This window comes from Mastigoproctus giganteus, chromosome 14 (assembly GCF_048544385.1).
Source record: "Mastigoproctus giganteus isolate SK-2022 chromosome 14, ASM4854438v1, whole genome shotgun sequence".
NCBI lineage: Eukaryota > Metazoa > Arthropoda > Arachnida > Uropygi > Thelyphonidae > Mastigoproctus > Mastigoproctus giganteus.
This window is the reverse complement of record NC_143588.1, coordinates 35,588,549-35,602,298: the sequence shown is the minus strand read 5'-3', so window position 1 is coordinate 35,602,298 and position 13,750 is coordinate 35,588,549. Positions and strand designations below refer to the sequence as shown.

Genomic DNA, 13,750 nt, shown 5'->3' with positions numbered 1-13,750 from the left:
CCTCCATTAATTTACCTGGAGCAGAAGTTAAACTAACAGGTCTATAATTACTTGTCAGCCTTTGATCCTCCTTTGTGAATTGGGGTTACATTTGCACATCTCCAGTCCATGGGTACCTCCCCTGAGTCCAAAGAAGCTCTCATAATTATGGCTAGGGGTTTGCTTACTTCCTTTGCTGCCTCCTTTAATATAACTGGATAGATCCCATCCACCCCGGGTGCCTTTTTTATGTTTATCCTCAACAATTTCTCCTCCACTTTCCTCTCAGTTATTAGAAAATCATCTAGATCACTGCCAATGTTTACTTCACCTACGACACTCCCCTTCCTGAATAACTCCTCATGTGTGAATGTAGATGCAAAATACTCGTTTAGATTGTTAGCCACCTGAGCTGGATCCTCAACTGTTGAACCATCAACATCCAGTGGACCAATCTGATTCATCCCTTTCCTTCTTGAGTTTAAATAGGTAAGAACTCTTTTCTGTTTTTCTTTGCATCCTTTGCCAAGGATTTCTCATAATCTGCCTTTGCCTGCCTAATCTCCTTTGTGACTTGGTTACAGACCAACTTATATCTATCATAGGCTTCCATGTCACCCATTAATTTGTATGTATCCCATGCATTTTTCTTCTCTGCCATATGTCTCATTAGTTCATCTGACAACCATTTAGGCCTGAACCTTGAACAATATTTCTTGGTTGGTATGTAAAGCCTGGTAGCTTCCAAGATTAGTTCCTTGAATGCTTCCCATTTTGAATTTGCTGTTGGTAACATCATCAGTTGGTCCCACTGTATAGAATTTAAATACTGTCTCAGACCATCATAGTCGCCTTTATGAAAGCAAAAACCCTTCCCTTTACCTCTGATGGTAGTTACCTCCTTGAGTAAATCCCACTTCAGCACACTGTGATCACTGCCACCCAGTGGTTCCTTTATCTGCAGATTCCTAATGCATGAAGAATCACTACTGATAATCAGATCAAGAGTATTACTCCCTCTAGTTGCCTCCCGAACATGCTGGTGTAGAAAACAATCATCCAATAAATCCACAAAAGCCTTGCTAGTGTGTGAGTGACCAACCCACAAATTCCAGTCACTATCTGGGAAATTAAAATCCCCCATTATAAGACTCTCTGATTTACTGGCCCATTCTATTTCCCTGTACAGTATCTTATTATACTCATCAGAGTCATTAGGCCTATAGCACACTCCTACTCTCAATTTTGATTTACCTATGCTTATGTCACACCAAACTGAGTCGACACTGCACTGTCTATCGATGTCGACTGGCTTCACCTCCTTGGATTTTATGTGTTTTTTAACTAATAGCATAACCCCTCCTCCCTTCCTATTCTGTCTATCCTTTCTGTAGACGTTGTACTCCCCAAATTCCAGTTCTGCATTCCTTATATCTGTGTGACACCATGTCTCTGATATCCCAACAATATCTGCCTTTGATGTTTTGAGTAATACCTCAAATTCATCAAATTTATTTACTAAACTCCTAGCATTGGTGTACACGCAAGTATACATGCACCTGTTTCTATTCTTAGCTACCCTAACACAACCCATGTGTTTACTTGTACCGCAATGACTTCCAGCAGTCTCTGAAATATCCTGCATCTTGTTTTTCAGGCTTCTGCTCATTCCAATAGATATATATATGTATATATAATACTGTTTATTATATATTATATTGTTTGTTTGTTATTTGGTTTTTAGGAGCATTAGCAACTAAGGCCATATTGCTCTGCGATGGTCATTCCCTGACCTTTCCGCATTCTCCGTGTTTGGTGGTAACGGGCTCGAACCCCGGTCTAATCAAGAAGCATGTGCTATGCACTGCTGCTCCTTCCCACCTGGCTACGGAGGCGCATATATTATATATATTATAACACAATGTATATATATATTATATATACATTGTGTTATAATAACACAATGTATATATAATACTGTTTCTTTAATTTCATAATGGGTAAGATAAGATATAGAATGGAAAGTATTATGTTGTTCAATTACAGTTCTTTATGTTATTGCAGTTTTGAAGCTTAAAAATAAATTCAATTAAAAGTCCTTGTGCATTTCATTACTTATGAAGGGGCAGGAATGCAAAAGTCATTCTGCCCTGGGTGCCTAAATGCTTCGGGCCAGCACTGTGCCAAGTACCTTTGCATGGTCTTTTTGCACTCTTATATTATTCACAATGTATATATAATACTGTTTCTTTAATTTCGTTACAATTCCCTAAATAATCACAAATTTCTGTTTCCCAAATTTCAGTTAGTTTTGGAACTAAATGAAAACTGAAAGAAATAAGTGATTCATTTGTTCTTCAAAAAACTACTACTTTAATTATTATTGAACTGTGTTTAAAGGTATATACTAAACATATACAGTTTACATGTTTTGCCTCTTTGTTCTTTTTTATACAGTTTGAAATTTTTGTGTCATACCTGTAATCAATATACTTTTAGTCAAGTACACAAGGTAGGGAAGAAATGGTATTTCAAAAATTTATTTGAAATGTTTTATTTTGCTAAAGTGAAGATATTAATGAATTCACTGTAGTACAATCTCTGTTTCTGTACACGATATGAGTAATAGCAATAAATCATTTTTTTTATTTCATCTTTTTAGAAAAGTCCATAAATTATGTACTTTTATCCATACTTATCAAAATGTCAAAATTTTAATCTTTAAGGAATGAATAAGAAATATTTTTTTCTATTTGTATTGAAAGATAAATAAATTTGTATATTGAAAAATAAATAAATTTATATATGTACTGAAAAATTAATAAAAGCTTACTGCTTTTATTTATTTTTCAATAAATTTACAATACACAAATTTACAATTTATAAGCTGGGAAGAACAGTACTGCTACAATTTACAAAACAAACATTTTGAATCATACTTAAAAAAGAAAAAATCTTGGAAAAATTATATGTAATTAAATAACAGAAGTTAATCATAACTGTTTTCAGACTGCTTATTTTCTATGCAAATAAGTTTAAAGACAAGCGTAGATACATACCACATCTTTTCAGATGCAAACACAAACTCTAACTATGTGAACATTTACTTCTTTGGTTTCAGAGTTTCATAAATAGAACTAAAACATGTACATAACATACTTGTCAAAATTCTGATTTGAGTTGAATGACACAGCTTGAATGAATTAGTTTACACATTTTTTTTTGTACTGAAAGTGCCAGAAAATTTTAAAAACAAATCTGTGGCTATGTACATCATTGAATTAAAAATCTATAAACATTACAGGTAAATCCAGATTTTTTTAAAATTAAAATCTATAAAATTATAAATATTAAAGTTATATATGAAAATCTGAGTATTAGCAGTGGGTATTCTTAAGACAACTATATAAATATTTTTATCTACCTGACCTACTTAAATTTTAAAAGTAAGCAATTTGTGTAAAAGTAATGAATTAAAAGTTTTTTAAAATAACTGCAATCTAGAAAATTTATTTTCTTTTAACAGAATAAAAGAAAGCAATATCACTTTCGTATAATGTGTTTAAATATTATAGTAAAATGGTAGTCATAACAGTAATGCTAAAATGTGTGATATTTATGCATTGCACTGTCAATATAAAGCATCCAAAACAGAGAATTTAAATTAAACAGTCAGTATAAATATGTGTGTGTGTGTGTGTGTGTGTGTGTGTGTGTGTGTGTGTGTGTGTGTGTGTGTGTGTGTGTGTGTGTGTGTGTGTGTGTGTGTGTTATTTAATAATGCTTTCCAAGAAAGAAAGACTGTATTAAAAAACATTACTTTTCTGAAAATAACCTTCTAGCAATTAAAGCCAACTGTTTAAGTAACATTTTGCAGAAATATTCATTATGAATTAAATCACACACACACACACACACACACACACACACACACACACACACACACACACACACACACACACACACACACACACAGTGCTAAAGAAACAACTAGTTTGTAAATATATTTTATGAAAAGCTTTATTTGAATATGTGGTAAAGTCTTATTATACAAGGTTCTAACTGTTAAGTAGATAAAAAGTCTACTCTATATACCACTTTTTAAGAAAATAATTTTCTTTAAACAAAAAACTTGTTCTTTGTGCCTATAATAACTATATTTCAGTTAGTGAAATCATGAGTTTACAGTATTTCACAAAAAAATTATGTACAAGAACAAATGTTCTCAATTAAGCATATAATTATGCTTGGAAGACAGTTTGGGCTGTAATTCTCTTATACAGCATTTATAACTAGGAAGCTTTATATGACAACAGATACTAATTTTGCTTCTCTCTCTCTCTCTCTCTCTGTCTGTCCATTCTTACAGTCATATACCTAATTTACATGCAGCTACTTCATTTTGCTCTTATTTCTTTAATGATTGAAGAAAACTAGTAAGGTCATATTCTGATTCATATTGTTCTGTACCCCATAGTTCTGGCAAATTTTCAAGCACTGCTCTGATTCCTTTACCTCTGTTTGAAGCATACTGCTCTGATCCAAGTTCCTCTTTTCTTTTTCCAGTTCTATTATAGTCTAATGTAAACAGATCAAGAAGCTGATCTGTACCCATTGTCTGGAGGCTTGCATTTTCTTGACTGATTACTGTATTAGCAATTGTTAGCTTAAATTTCTGCAAACTAAAGAGAAGAATTAATATCAAGATTATAAGTATAAAATTATATGTAGCATAATAAAATAAGAAGAGAATGATAGATTCCAAATCATTAGTATTCCTTTAAGTTTTGGATGTGGTTAATATTAAAACATCATTTTGTAGAGCATATTTTCTATATACAGATATGGAAAAAAAAAAAATAAAAAAAGACAAGTTGTTGTTGTTATGGAGTTTTATGACACATAGGCCGCCAGGGCCATATTGTGTCTTTCAAATGGTTAGTATGAAGTACTAAATTTATTGAAATTGGTGTTATATTTTATGATATATACCTATACAATTTAGGAAGGTAAAAAGTTCTGTTTTATTAGGTTCATCTCCGAGAATCTGCATTAATGATAATGATGACTGTGATTTAGAAAATGATTTAAAGGTATTTGAACAGATATTTAGAAACTAGGGGCAGTCTACTAATAAATGACGAACAATGAGTTGTACATGACATGATGAGCATTGGGGAGTGCTGTCATTCATTAACAGATACAGGTGAGTGAGGTGAGTATGCCCAATTCTTAGCCTTCCTAAAATTATTTCATCACACCTGTTTTTTCAGAAGCTGGAGAGCCTCAGCTTTGGTTCTGGTTTTATTTGGTAGAGTTTGTTTCCTGGGATAACCTTTCCAGATTAGTGACCAGCTATTATAACATGCTTTACAGATGATGTGTTTGTAATCTGTATATGGAACTTGAAAGGTTTGAGAAATAGTAGTTTCTGGTTGTTTGGCTGCAAGATCTGCATTTTCATTGCCGGCTATCCCAGAATGTCCTGGGATCCAGCAGAATGTCACAGTTCGGTTCGACTCATTACAAGCAAGTAACTTGGAATGCATTTGTTTTATTACAGGGTGAGAGGAGTAATTAAAAGTTCAGTAATCTGATGAAGAGCTAAGTTTATAGTGTAAAGCTCAGCAGTAAAGATACTGCATTCTAATGGTAATGAAACAGAAACGGAGAATGAAGGGAAGACTGCCACAGCACCTACTTGGGTCTCAGTTTTTGATCCATCTGTATAGATTTTAAAGGCCTCTGAGTTAGAAAAGTGAATTTCATGTAATTGTGTAATATTGGAGGGGGACAAGGTGTTCTTACCCCACTGTTGAAAATAGTTGTCATAATTAACAGAAATATTTGTTCAAGGCAGATCAGGAGGTTTCATGTCCTGAAATATGTTGATGTCTATATTCCATGCTTGAATGAGTTCTTTAAGTCTAAGTGGAGCAGGTCAGTTTTCATTTGGCTTACTGTAAAATGACTCCCATTCAGTATTATACAGACATTTCCAACTAGGGTGGGAGGGAAGACTGTGAATTTTTGCGGCATACATCAAAAGTAATGTTTTCCTCCGAAGATGTAAAGGAAGTTCATGAGCTTCGATATAAAGGCTCTGAAAGCCCCTAGAGAAACTCTCAACGCACTGTGCTGGATCATATTCGGTAGCTCTAAAGTAGTTTTTCTCGCAGAGTCATACACTGGAGAGCCATAGTCTAAGCAGGATCTGATGAGCGCTCGATAAAGATGGATCAGGGTATGTCGATCAGCACCCCATGACATGGATGACACACACCGGAGAATATTCAACTTTTTCAAACAGATAGTTCAAAGATACGCCACATGTGCTTGAAAGTTCAGCTTCCTATCCAGTACGAGGCCAAGAACATGAACAGATGTGAGCAAGAGGAATTGAAATGTTATTGATCTTTAGTTCTGGATCAGGATGCAGTGACTGTAATTTGCAAAAGTGAGTAGTGGTGGATTCTGCTCAGCAAGAGGGTATCCATTATGTAAAGGTTGATGATTCTATTCTGGCAAGAGCAATTTGTCTTTCAACAGTATTCATACTTTGTGACTGGAAGGATATGGTGAGGTCATCTCCATACATGTATATATGGATGGTTTTTGGAAGTTCTCCCAATATGTTGTTGACCCGAATTGCAAATAGGGTAGCACTCAGGATGGAACCCTGTGGGACACCCTCTTCTTGAATGTGAGATGCTGACAACACATTTTGATATCGGACTTGAAAGGTGTGTAACCTTAAAAAGTTCTGGATGATTTTAGGAAGGTAGCCTCTCAGCCCCAACTGATGTAGATCTTTAATAATACCAAGTGGTATCAAATGCTTTCTGAATATCTAGGTTCACCATCACTAGATGTTGCCTCACGACAAAAGCGTTATGTATGTTAGATTCAATTTTGAGTAGTAAATCTAGAGTAGATCTGTTTTTACGGAAGCCATATTGGTGATCAGGAAGAATATTTTGGGAATCAAGAACCTCTTATGAACTATCCTTTCAAAGATTTTGCCCAAACAGCTTGTCAACAATATTGGTCTTTAATTCTCAACTAGAGAAGGATCTTTACCTGGTTTTGGAATAGTACAAATATAGGAATGACACCATGAGAGAGGATATGTATTTTCTGAGAAGATCCGGTTATAAAAGAGTAATAATATATAGAGATCAGCTTCAGCATACTGTAATGAATGCCGTCTGGTCCTGCTGCACTATTTTGAGATTTACTCAAAAGGTCACACAAGAGGAAGAGGTGGAAATGTTATAAAACAATTCTGCTAAAGCATTTGCAATGTCAGTAGAAGAGGATAGGTCCTGCCCATTCCATTGTATTATTGGAGATTGCTGTGGTAGAAATTTCCCATTGAGAGCTTGTATTTTTTTCCATATAATTTGAATGTCAGTTTTGTTAATAGTTGATGCTAAGTTAATCCAGGAGTCGCGTTTTGCTTTCTTTCTAATTTGCCTTGCTTTTGCTCTGAGTTTTTTTTAAAAATTAGATTGGCGGTAGTTGAGCATTTGCGGAACTGGTTCCAAGCACGGTTTTCTTCTACTTTTGCTTTGGAGCAATCCGCATTCCACCACTGATTTTTGCACTGGTCCAATTTTGGGATGGAAATTTCTGCTGCAGATAGGATTTGGCTGGTAATGTGGCTAGTTATATCATCAATATGTTGCTGTTGAACATATTGAGTGTTGAGCAGGACACAAGTTGAGTAGTTTTCCCAGTCTGCTTTATGAAAGTTCCAAGAAGTACGGCCTTTAGGACATGACACGACCTGTGTTTGAATTGAACCAATTTGTTGTTGTTGTTATTTGGTTTTTAGGAGCATTAGCAACCAAGGCCATATTGCTCTGGGAATATGCGGTGGTCATTCCCTGACCTTTCCGCATCCTCCGTATTTGGTGGTGACGGGCTCGAACCCCGGTCTAATCAAGAAGCGTGTGCTATGCACTGCTGCTCCTTCCCACCTGGCTACGGAGGCACCTGAATTGAACTGATAATAGGAAAATTGTCACTGTGGAATGGTCATTCAGCACTAACCATTCCATGCTTGCAAAAAGAGATGCTGAACAGATGGATAAGTCTACGGCGTAGGTAGATACCTGTAGGTAGTTGGACATGAGTTGGAGAGCCAGAATTTAGTAGAATCAGGTTATGGTTATCCAGGAATGTTTCAATTAATTGGCCTCTCCTATCCATGGTGGAAGATCCCCACAATGGATGGTGGCCATTGAAATCGCCGAATAAACAGACAGGAGGCAGCAGTTGTGCGATCAGATTGTCAAGTTCAGTCTTGGAGCAAGGATAATTCAGTGAGATATAAATGGGAGCAAGGATAATTCAGGAGATATAAATGGATGCAAGGGTTAATGATATTCCCATTGCCATCTGAACTGCTACAACTTCTAAGGACGTTTGTAGTTGGAGAAGTCTTGACGGTATAGTACATTTTACAAGAACAGCTACCCCTCCACGAGCAGGACCATCAGAATCTCTGTCTCATCTAAACATGGTGTAATTTTTGAATCTAAGAGAGACTTCTGGCGATAGAAATGTTTCCTGTAAGCATATACCTACTGCATTTGTTTGAATAAGTAAATCACTCAGGTCATCAAAATTACTGCATAATCCTCTACAGTTCCATTGTAAGAATTTGTTCATTGGTTGGGTTTATTTGAGGAAGATTGATCTGACTGTTTTTTCTGGGGTTTCTGTGTGTTTTGTTTTGATTTTTCATTTCTGGGAAAGGTTGGGCATCTTGTGTCCACAGTATCATTGGCATGTAATTCTAGTACTGTCTCTTCACTTTCTGACTGGACCTCCATTTCCATGTTGCTATAGCGTGGTTTCACTTTCTTCTGGTTTTCAACACTAACAGATTTTGTTGTTTCGAGCACAGTTGAGACAGCATCAGTTGGGATACTGATTGACTTGTTTCTGGTTTCACTGACTGTAGATTTCTTATTACATGTTAAAACAGTTTTAGCCCAAGTAGCAAATGAAATGTTTGGTTCGATAGAAACATCTATATGAGTTGCAGTTGACCAGCTGTTTTTAGTGGCCGATGCGTATGATCGGCTAGGCATGGTTAACAGTATTTGCTTCCGGGTATGTGACTTTGTGCTCCACTTTATATTTCTGGATTTTTTTTCTGTTTTCCAAAGGTTACATGCTTTAGAAAATGCAGGATGGCTTCTTTTACAGTTTGGGCAAGTAGGAGTGGAAGCTGTACAGTCTCCTTGGGAATGCTCCTTAGAGCAACAAATAGGACACACAACATAGCCTTGGCATGCTGTTTGAGAATGGCCATACTTCTGGCACTTAAAGCAGCGAATGGGATTTGGGATGTACGGCCGAATCTTGCAATTTAAATAAACGGCTTTAACAGAAGATGGAAGAGTCAGAGTACTAAATGTCAAAATGGTGGACCTAGTAGTAGGTTTCCATCTTTTTTAGTCATTATTCTCCGTGCATGAGTCACTTTTTGTTCCCCGAGTTCTTGTATTATCTCTTATTCAGAGACGGATAGTAAGTCCCATTTGTGATAATGCTTTTGAGGTGTTCAGAGTGTTATGAGGCATAACTGACACTGGAATACTGTTAAATGATGTAATTTTAACAGCTTCTCTGAATGAGTTTCCTAGAAGTTTCAATTAGGTCTCCAGATTAGAGATATCTAACCATTTTGTGAGATCCACAAACCGATTCTAAACATTTTTGAATTAGAAAAGGCGATAGTTTGTCAACAGGTTGCGTGGATAATGAATGCGTTATAAGAAATGCTAGCACGTCTTAATTCTGATTTTCCGTCCATAGTTGCTTTGGACAATTGGAGTCATGGTCATTGTCAGGAATTTCTGATCTTGAGCTCGAGGACTCTAAAGATGGATAATTACTTATATCCACGATGGCTCCTTTTGGCCCTGGGGGTTTGTTTTTACCACCCAGATTACTGGCCCCGCAGCGGGGAGGCAGGAGCAGTGCCTGGTGTGACCAAGCGTAAAGTAATTAAATAACCTTATGAAATTTCAATATCATTAATTACATATTTTTCAACTTCGCTTCCACAATTTCCCATTGCCAGAAAAGGTTTTTCTTCTGTAAATATTGATGCAAAACAACTGTTGAGTTCATCTGCAACGGCAGCTGGTGTATTTAATACTATCCCCTTTCCCTTACATAAAGGTCCGATCTGGTTTGTCCTGCTCTTCTTAGCATTTATATATGTGAAGAATTCCTTATCTTTGCTCTGTTTGCTAGTGATTTCTCATAAACTGCCTTTGCCTGTCGAACCTTTTCTGTGGCTCTATTACAGATCATCTTGTAGCTGTTATAGGCTTCAGTACTTTTTATTGCTCTGTAACTTTTCCATGCTACCTTTTTCCACTCAAGTAATGTGGCAACTTCACTATTCATCCAACTCCACGGTCGAGATGGTGAGGTCTCCACATTCATCCACGGTCGAGATGCTAAGGCTTTTGCAATTTCTAATGACCTTGCACAGATTGTTCATTTACCTACAACAATACCGGACAATCCTAATCATACAGCCAACACGCTTGATCTTTTTCTCACAAACAACCCTTCTAAGTACACGGTCGAAGTGAGAGGTCCTTTAGGCACTTCAGATCACAACTTGGTGATTGTCTCTTTACCAATGGAACCTTTATCTCGTGGCTATTCCCAACCTTGTGTTGTTTGGCATTACAAGAATGCAAAATGGGATGACCTGCGAGATTTCTTTTCTTCTTTTCCTTGGTCGGATTACTGTTTCAAAACTTCTGATTTCAACGTTTGCTCAGATCGTGTCAGTGAAATTATTCTTGCAGGAATGGAATCCTTTATCCCACACTCCACTTTGAAATCTCATCCTTTATCTAAACCTTGGTTTTCCAATAAATTGCTAAGGCTGTTCAAGAGAAGAACGTTGCATATCGTAATTGGCTTGTTTCTAATTCTTCAGTTTCATTTTCTGCCTACACCAAAGCTCGCAACAATTGTAAAGCAGTTATTAATCAGTCCAAACTAGAGTTTGAACAGGCTAAGAGTTGAAAACTTGCTTCTTGCCCTAATGGTAGCCGAGCATTCTGCTCCCTTGCCAAAGCTACTGGCCACAACTTTTGCCCATCTCTGCTCCCACCTCTGTCCAAACCAGCTGGTTCTGTTGTCACTTCAGCCAAGGATAAAGCTGACCTGCTAGCATCCCATTTTACTTCCAACTCTTCTTTCTTTCTTCCAAGAAGGATTTTGACGAATCTTGATGCTAAGAAAGCTCCAGGTCCTGATGGTATTTCTCCACTTGTTCTCAAAACCTGTGCTCCTGAACTTACTCCTATTCTTTGCCGCCTTTTTTCACTTTCTTATTCCAAGGTGTTTTTCCTTCTGCTTGGAAATTTGCTCATATCCGGCCAGTTCCTAAAAAGGATGACAAATCCCTCCCATCCAATTATCGTCCCATTGCAATTACTTCTACTCTTTCTAAAGTAACGGAGAAATCGATTAACCGCCAACTCTTAAACTACCTAGAAACCTTCCATCTGATCAACGATCGCCAGTATGGATTACGTCAGTGTCGATTGTTATTGTTATTTGGTTTTCAGGAGCATTAGCAACTAAGGCCATATTGCTCCGTGATATGCGGTGGTCATTCCCTTGACCTTTCCGCATCCTCCGTATTTGGTGGTGACGGGCTCGAACCCCGGTCTAATCAAGAAGCGTGTGCTACGCACTGCTGCTCCTTCCCACCTGGCTACGGAGGCGCCCTACGTCAGTGTCGATCCACTGGTGATATTCTGACTTATGTTACCCATTTATGGACTAATTCAATGGAAAGGTTTGGTGAAACAAGTAGTTGCTCTTGACATCTCAAAGGCTTTTGATCGTGTTTGGCATAAAGGTCTTCTAAACAAGCTTCCATCTTATGGTTTGCCAACTGTTTTTAGTAATTGGTTATCCTGTTTTCTCTCTGATCGCTCACTGATGGTCATGGTAGATGGCTTTCTGTCTTCTAACTTCTCCACTAATGCCGGTGTGCCCCAAGGTTCAGTTCTTTCCCCCACTCTTTTCCTCTTGTATATTAATGACCTTCTTCCATTGACTGGAAATCCTATCCATAGTTTTGCTGATGAGAGCACGTTGCATTCCACTTTCCATTTTGAGAAACCTTGTCCTGCTCAATCAGCTTCAACTTCTCGAAAATCTGCTACCAGTTCCTTAAATGCCGATCTTCAGGAAATTCTCCAGTGGGGCAAAGACAACTTAGTTGATTTCAAACCTTCTAAAACTCAGTCTTGTCTTATGTCTCACAAAAAGTATTCTTCTGCTATGCTTATCTTTAGTGACACTCCGATTGCTAGGCAAAATGATATATCTCTTTTGGGGATATATCATTTTGCCATCTCTCTTGGCACAAGCACATTACAAATATTGCTTCCTCTGCATTGAAAAAACTTGGTTTTCTCTTTCGCTCTCGGCGTTACTTTTCTTCCAAACAGCTGGTCACTCTGTATAAATCGCAAATCCACCCTGCCATGGAATATTGTTCCCACATCTGGGGTGGTGCCCCCAAAACCTCTCTCAGGCTTCTTGATTCCATTCAGAAGAGGGCAGTTAGGTTAATTAATGATTCATCTCTAACAGAGTCTCTCCACTTGCTTTCTCATAGATGTATTGTTTCTGCTACATGCCTCTTCTATAGATACTTCCATGGGCACTGTTCTTCTGAACTGGCTTCTATAATTCCTGCTCTCTCTTTCAAAACAGTCCGAACAAGTGCTGCCACCAGCCAACATCCATTTACTGTCCAACTTCAAACCCACAGAACCAACTTTTCATCTTCCTCATTTATTCATTCAACTGCTGTTTTCTGGAACAACCTTGCTTCATGCGTATTTCCTGAAATTACAGTCTACAGAAGTTCAGGTCCAATGTCAACAAATATCTTCTTTCGTCTTCTCAACCTCCAACCCAAGCACGGTACCTAGTACTATAGGTTCTAATACCTCTCGTGTTTGGGGTTTACATAAAAAAAAAAAAAAAACTTGGAACCCTCCTCTTCGAGTATTTTTTTAATGGTAAATACGCATTCAAGGCATCTGTGATTAATGTTTTAAAAGTATAGCACAGTTCAATTGTATTTGTTCTCTGTGCGATATCTACCCAGTTAATAGTGGTCATGTAGCACCTTAAGGCATCATAATTTCCTTTTCTGAAATTATAACCCATTCCTTTGCCTTTTACTACTGCTATCTCTCTCTTCATCATCCACCGTAGAACTCCATGATCACTTCCTGCTACTGATTCCTCTACTGTCAGCCGTGTTATCTGATTAATGGGTGATGATGAGGCCTAGGATATTCTTTTCTCTAGTACTTTCCCTGACATGTTGATACAAATAACAGTCATCTAGTTGATTTATAAATTTTTTTCCCCATGTCAAGTTTCCTTCCCATTTTCTCCAATCAATTAGAGGAAAATTGCCATAATAAGACATTGATGCTTACTTGCCCATTCCATTTGCATGTAGAGGCTTTCGTCATAATCTTCACAATCACCTGGTCTGTAGATTACTTCTATTCGCATTATACATTTTTTTCCAACTATCTCACACCATACAGATTCTATACTGCACGTGAAATGTCTGAATCCGGGAAAGCTATCGTCGCACACAGGCTGCTTCTGATAAGAAGAATTACCCTACCACCCCTTCTATCTACCCTATCTTTCCTAAATACATTATACAAGCCGTACTGAAACT

General features: G+C 37.3%; 1 protein-coding gene across 4 annotated transcripts in view; it reads right to left on the bottom strand.

Moving 5' to 3' along the window:
* Positions 1–4,134: 4,134 nt before the first annotated feature.
* Positions 4,135–13,750, bottom strand: part of LOC150075060 (TATA-binding protein-associated factor 172-like) — a 934,682-nt gene continuing 925,066 nt past the window's right edge. For all 4 annotated transcript variants that reach the window (XM_090388242.1, XM_090388245.1, XM_090388243.1 and 1 more), the window contains exon 39: positions 4,135–4,661. In XM_090388242.1, coding sequence (XP_090244368.1) covers positions 4,388–4,661 — 274 coding nt within the window. In that variant the 3' untranslated portion in view covers positions 4,135–4,387. The remainder of the gene's footprint in view (positions 4,662–13,750) is intronic.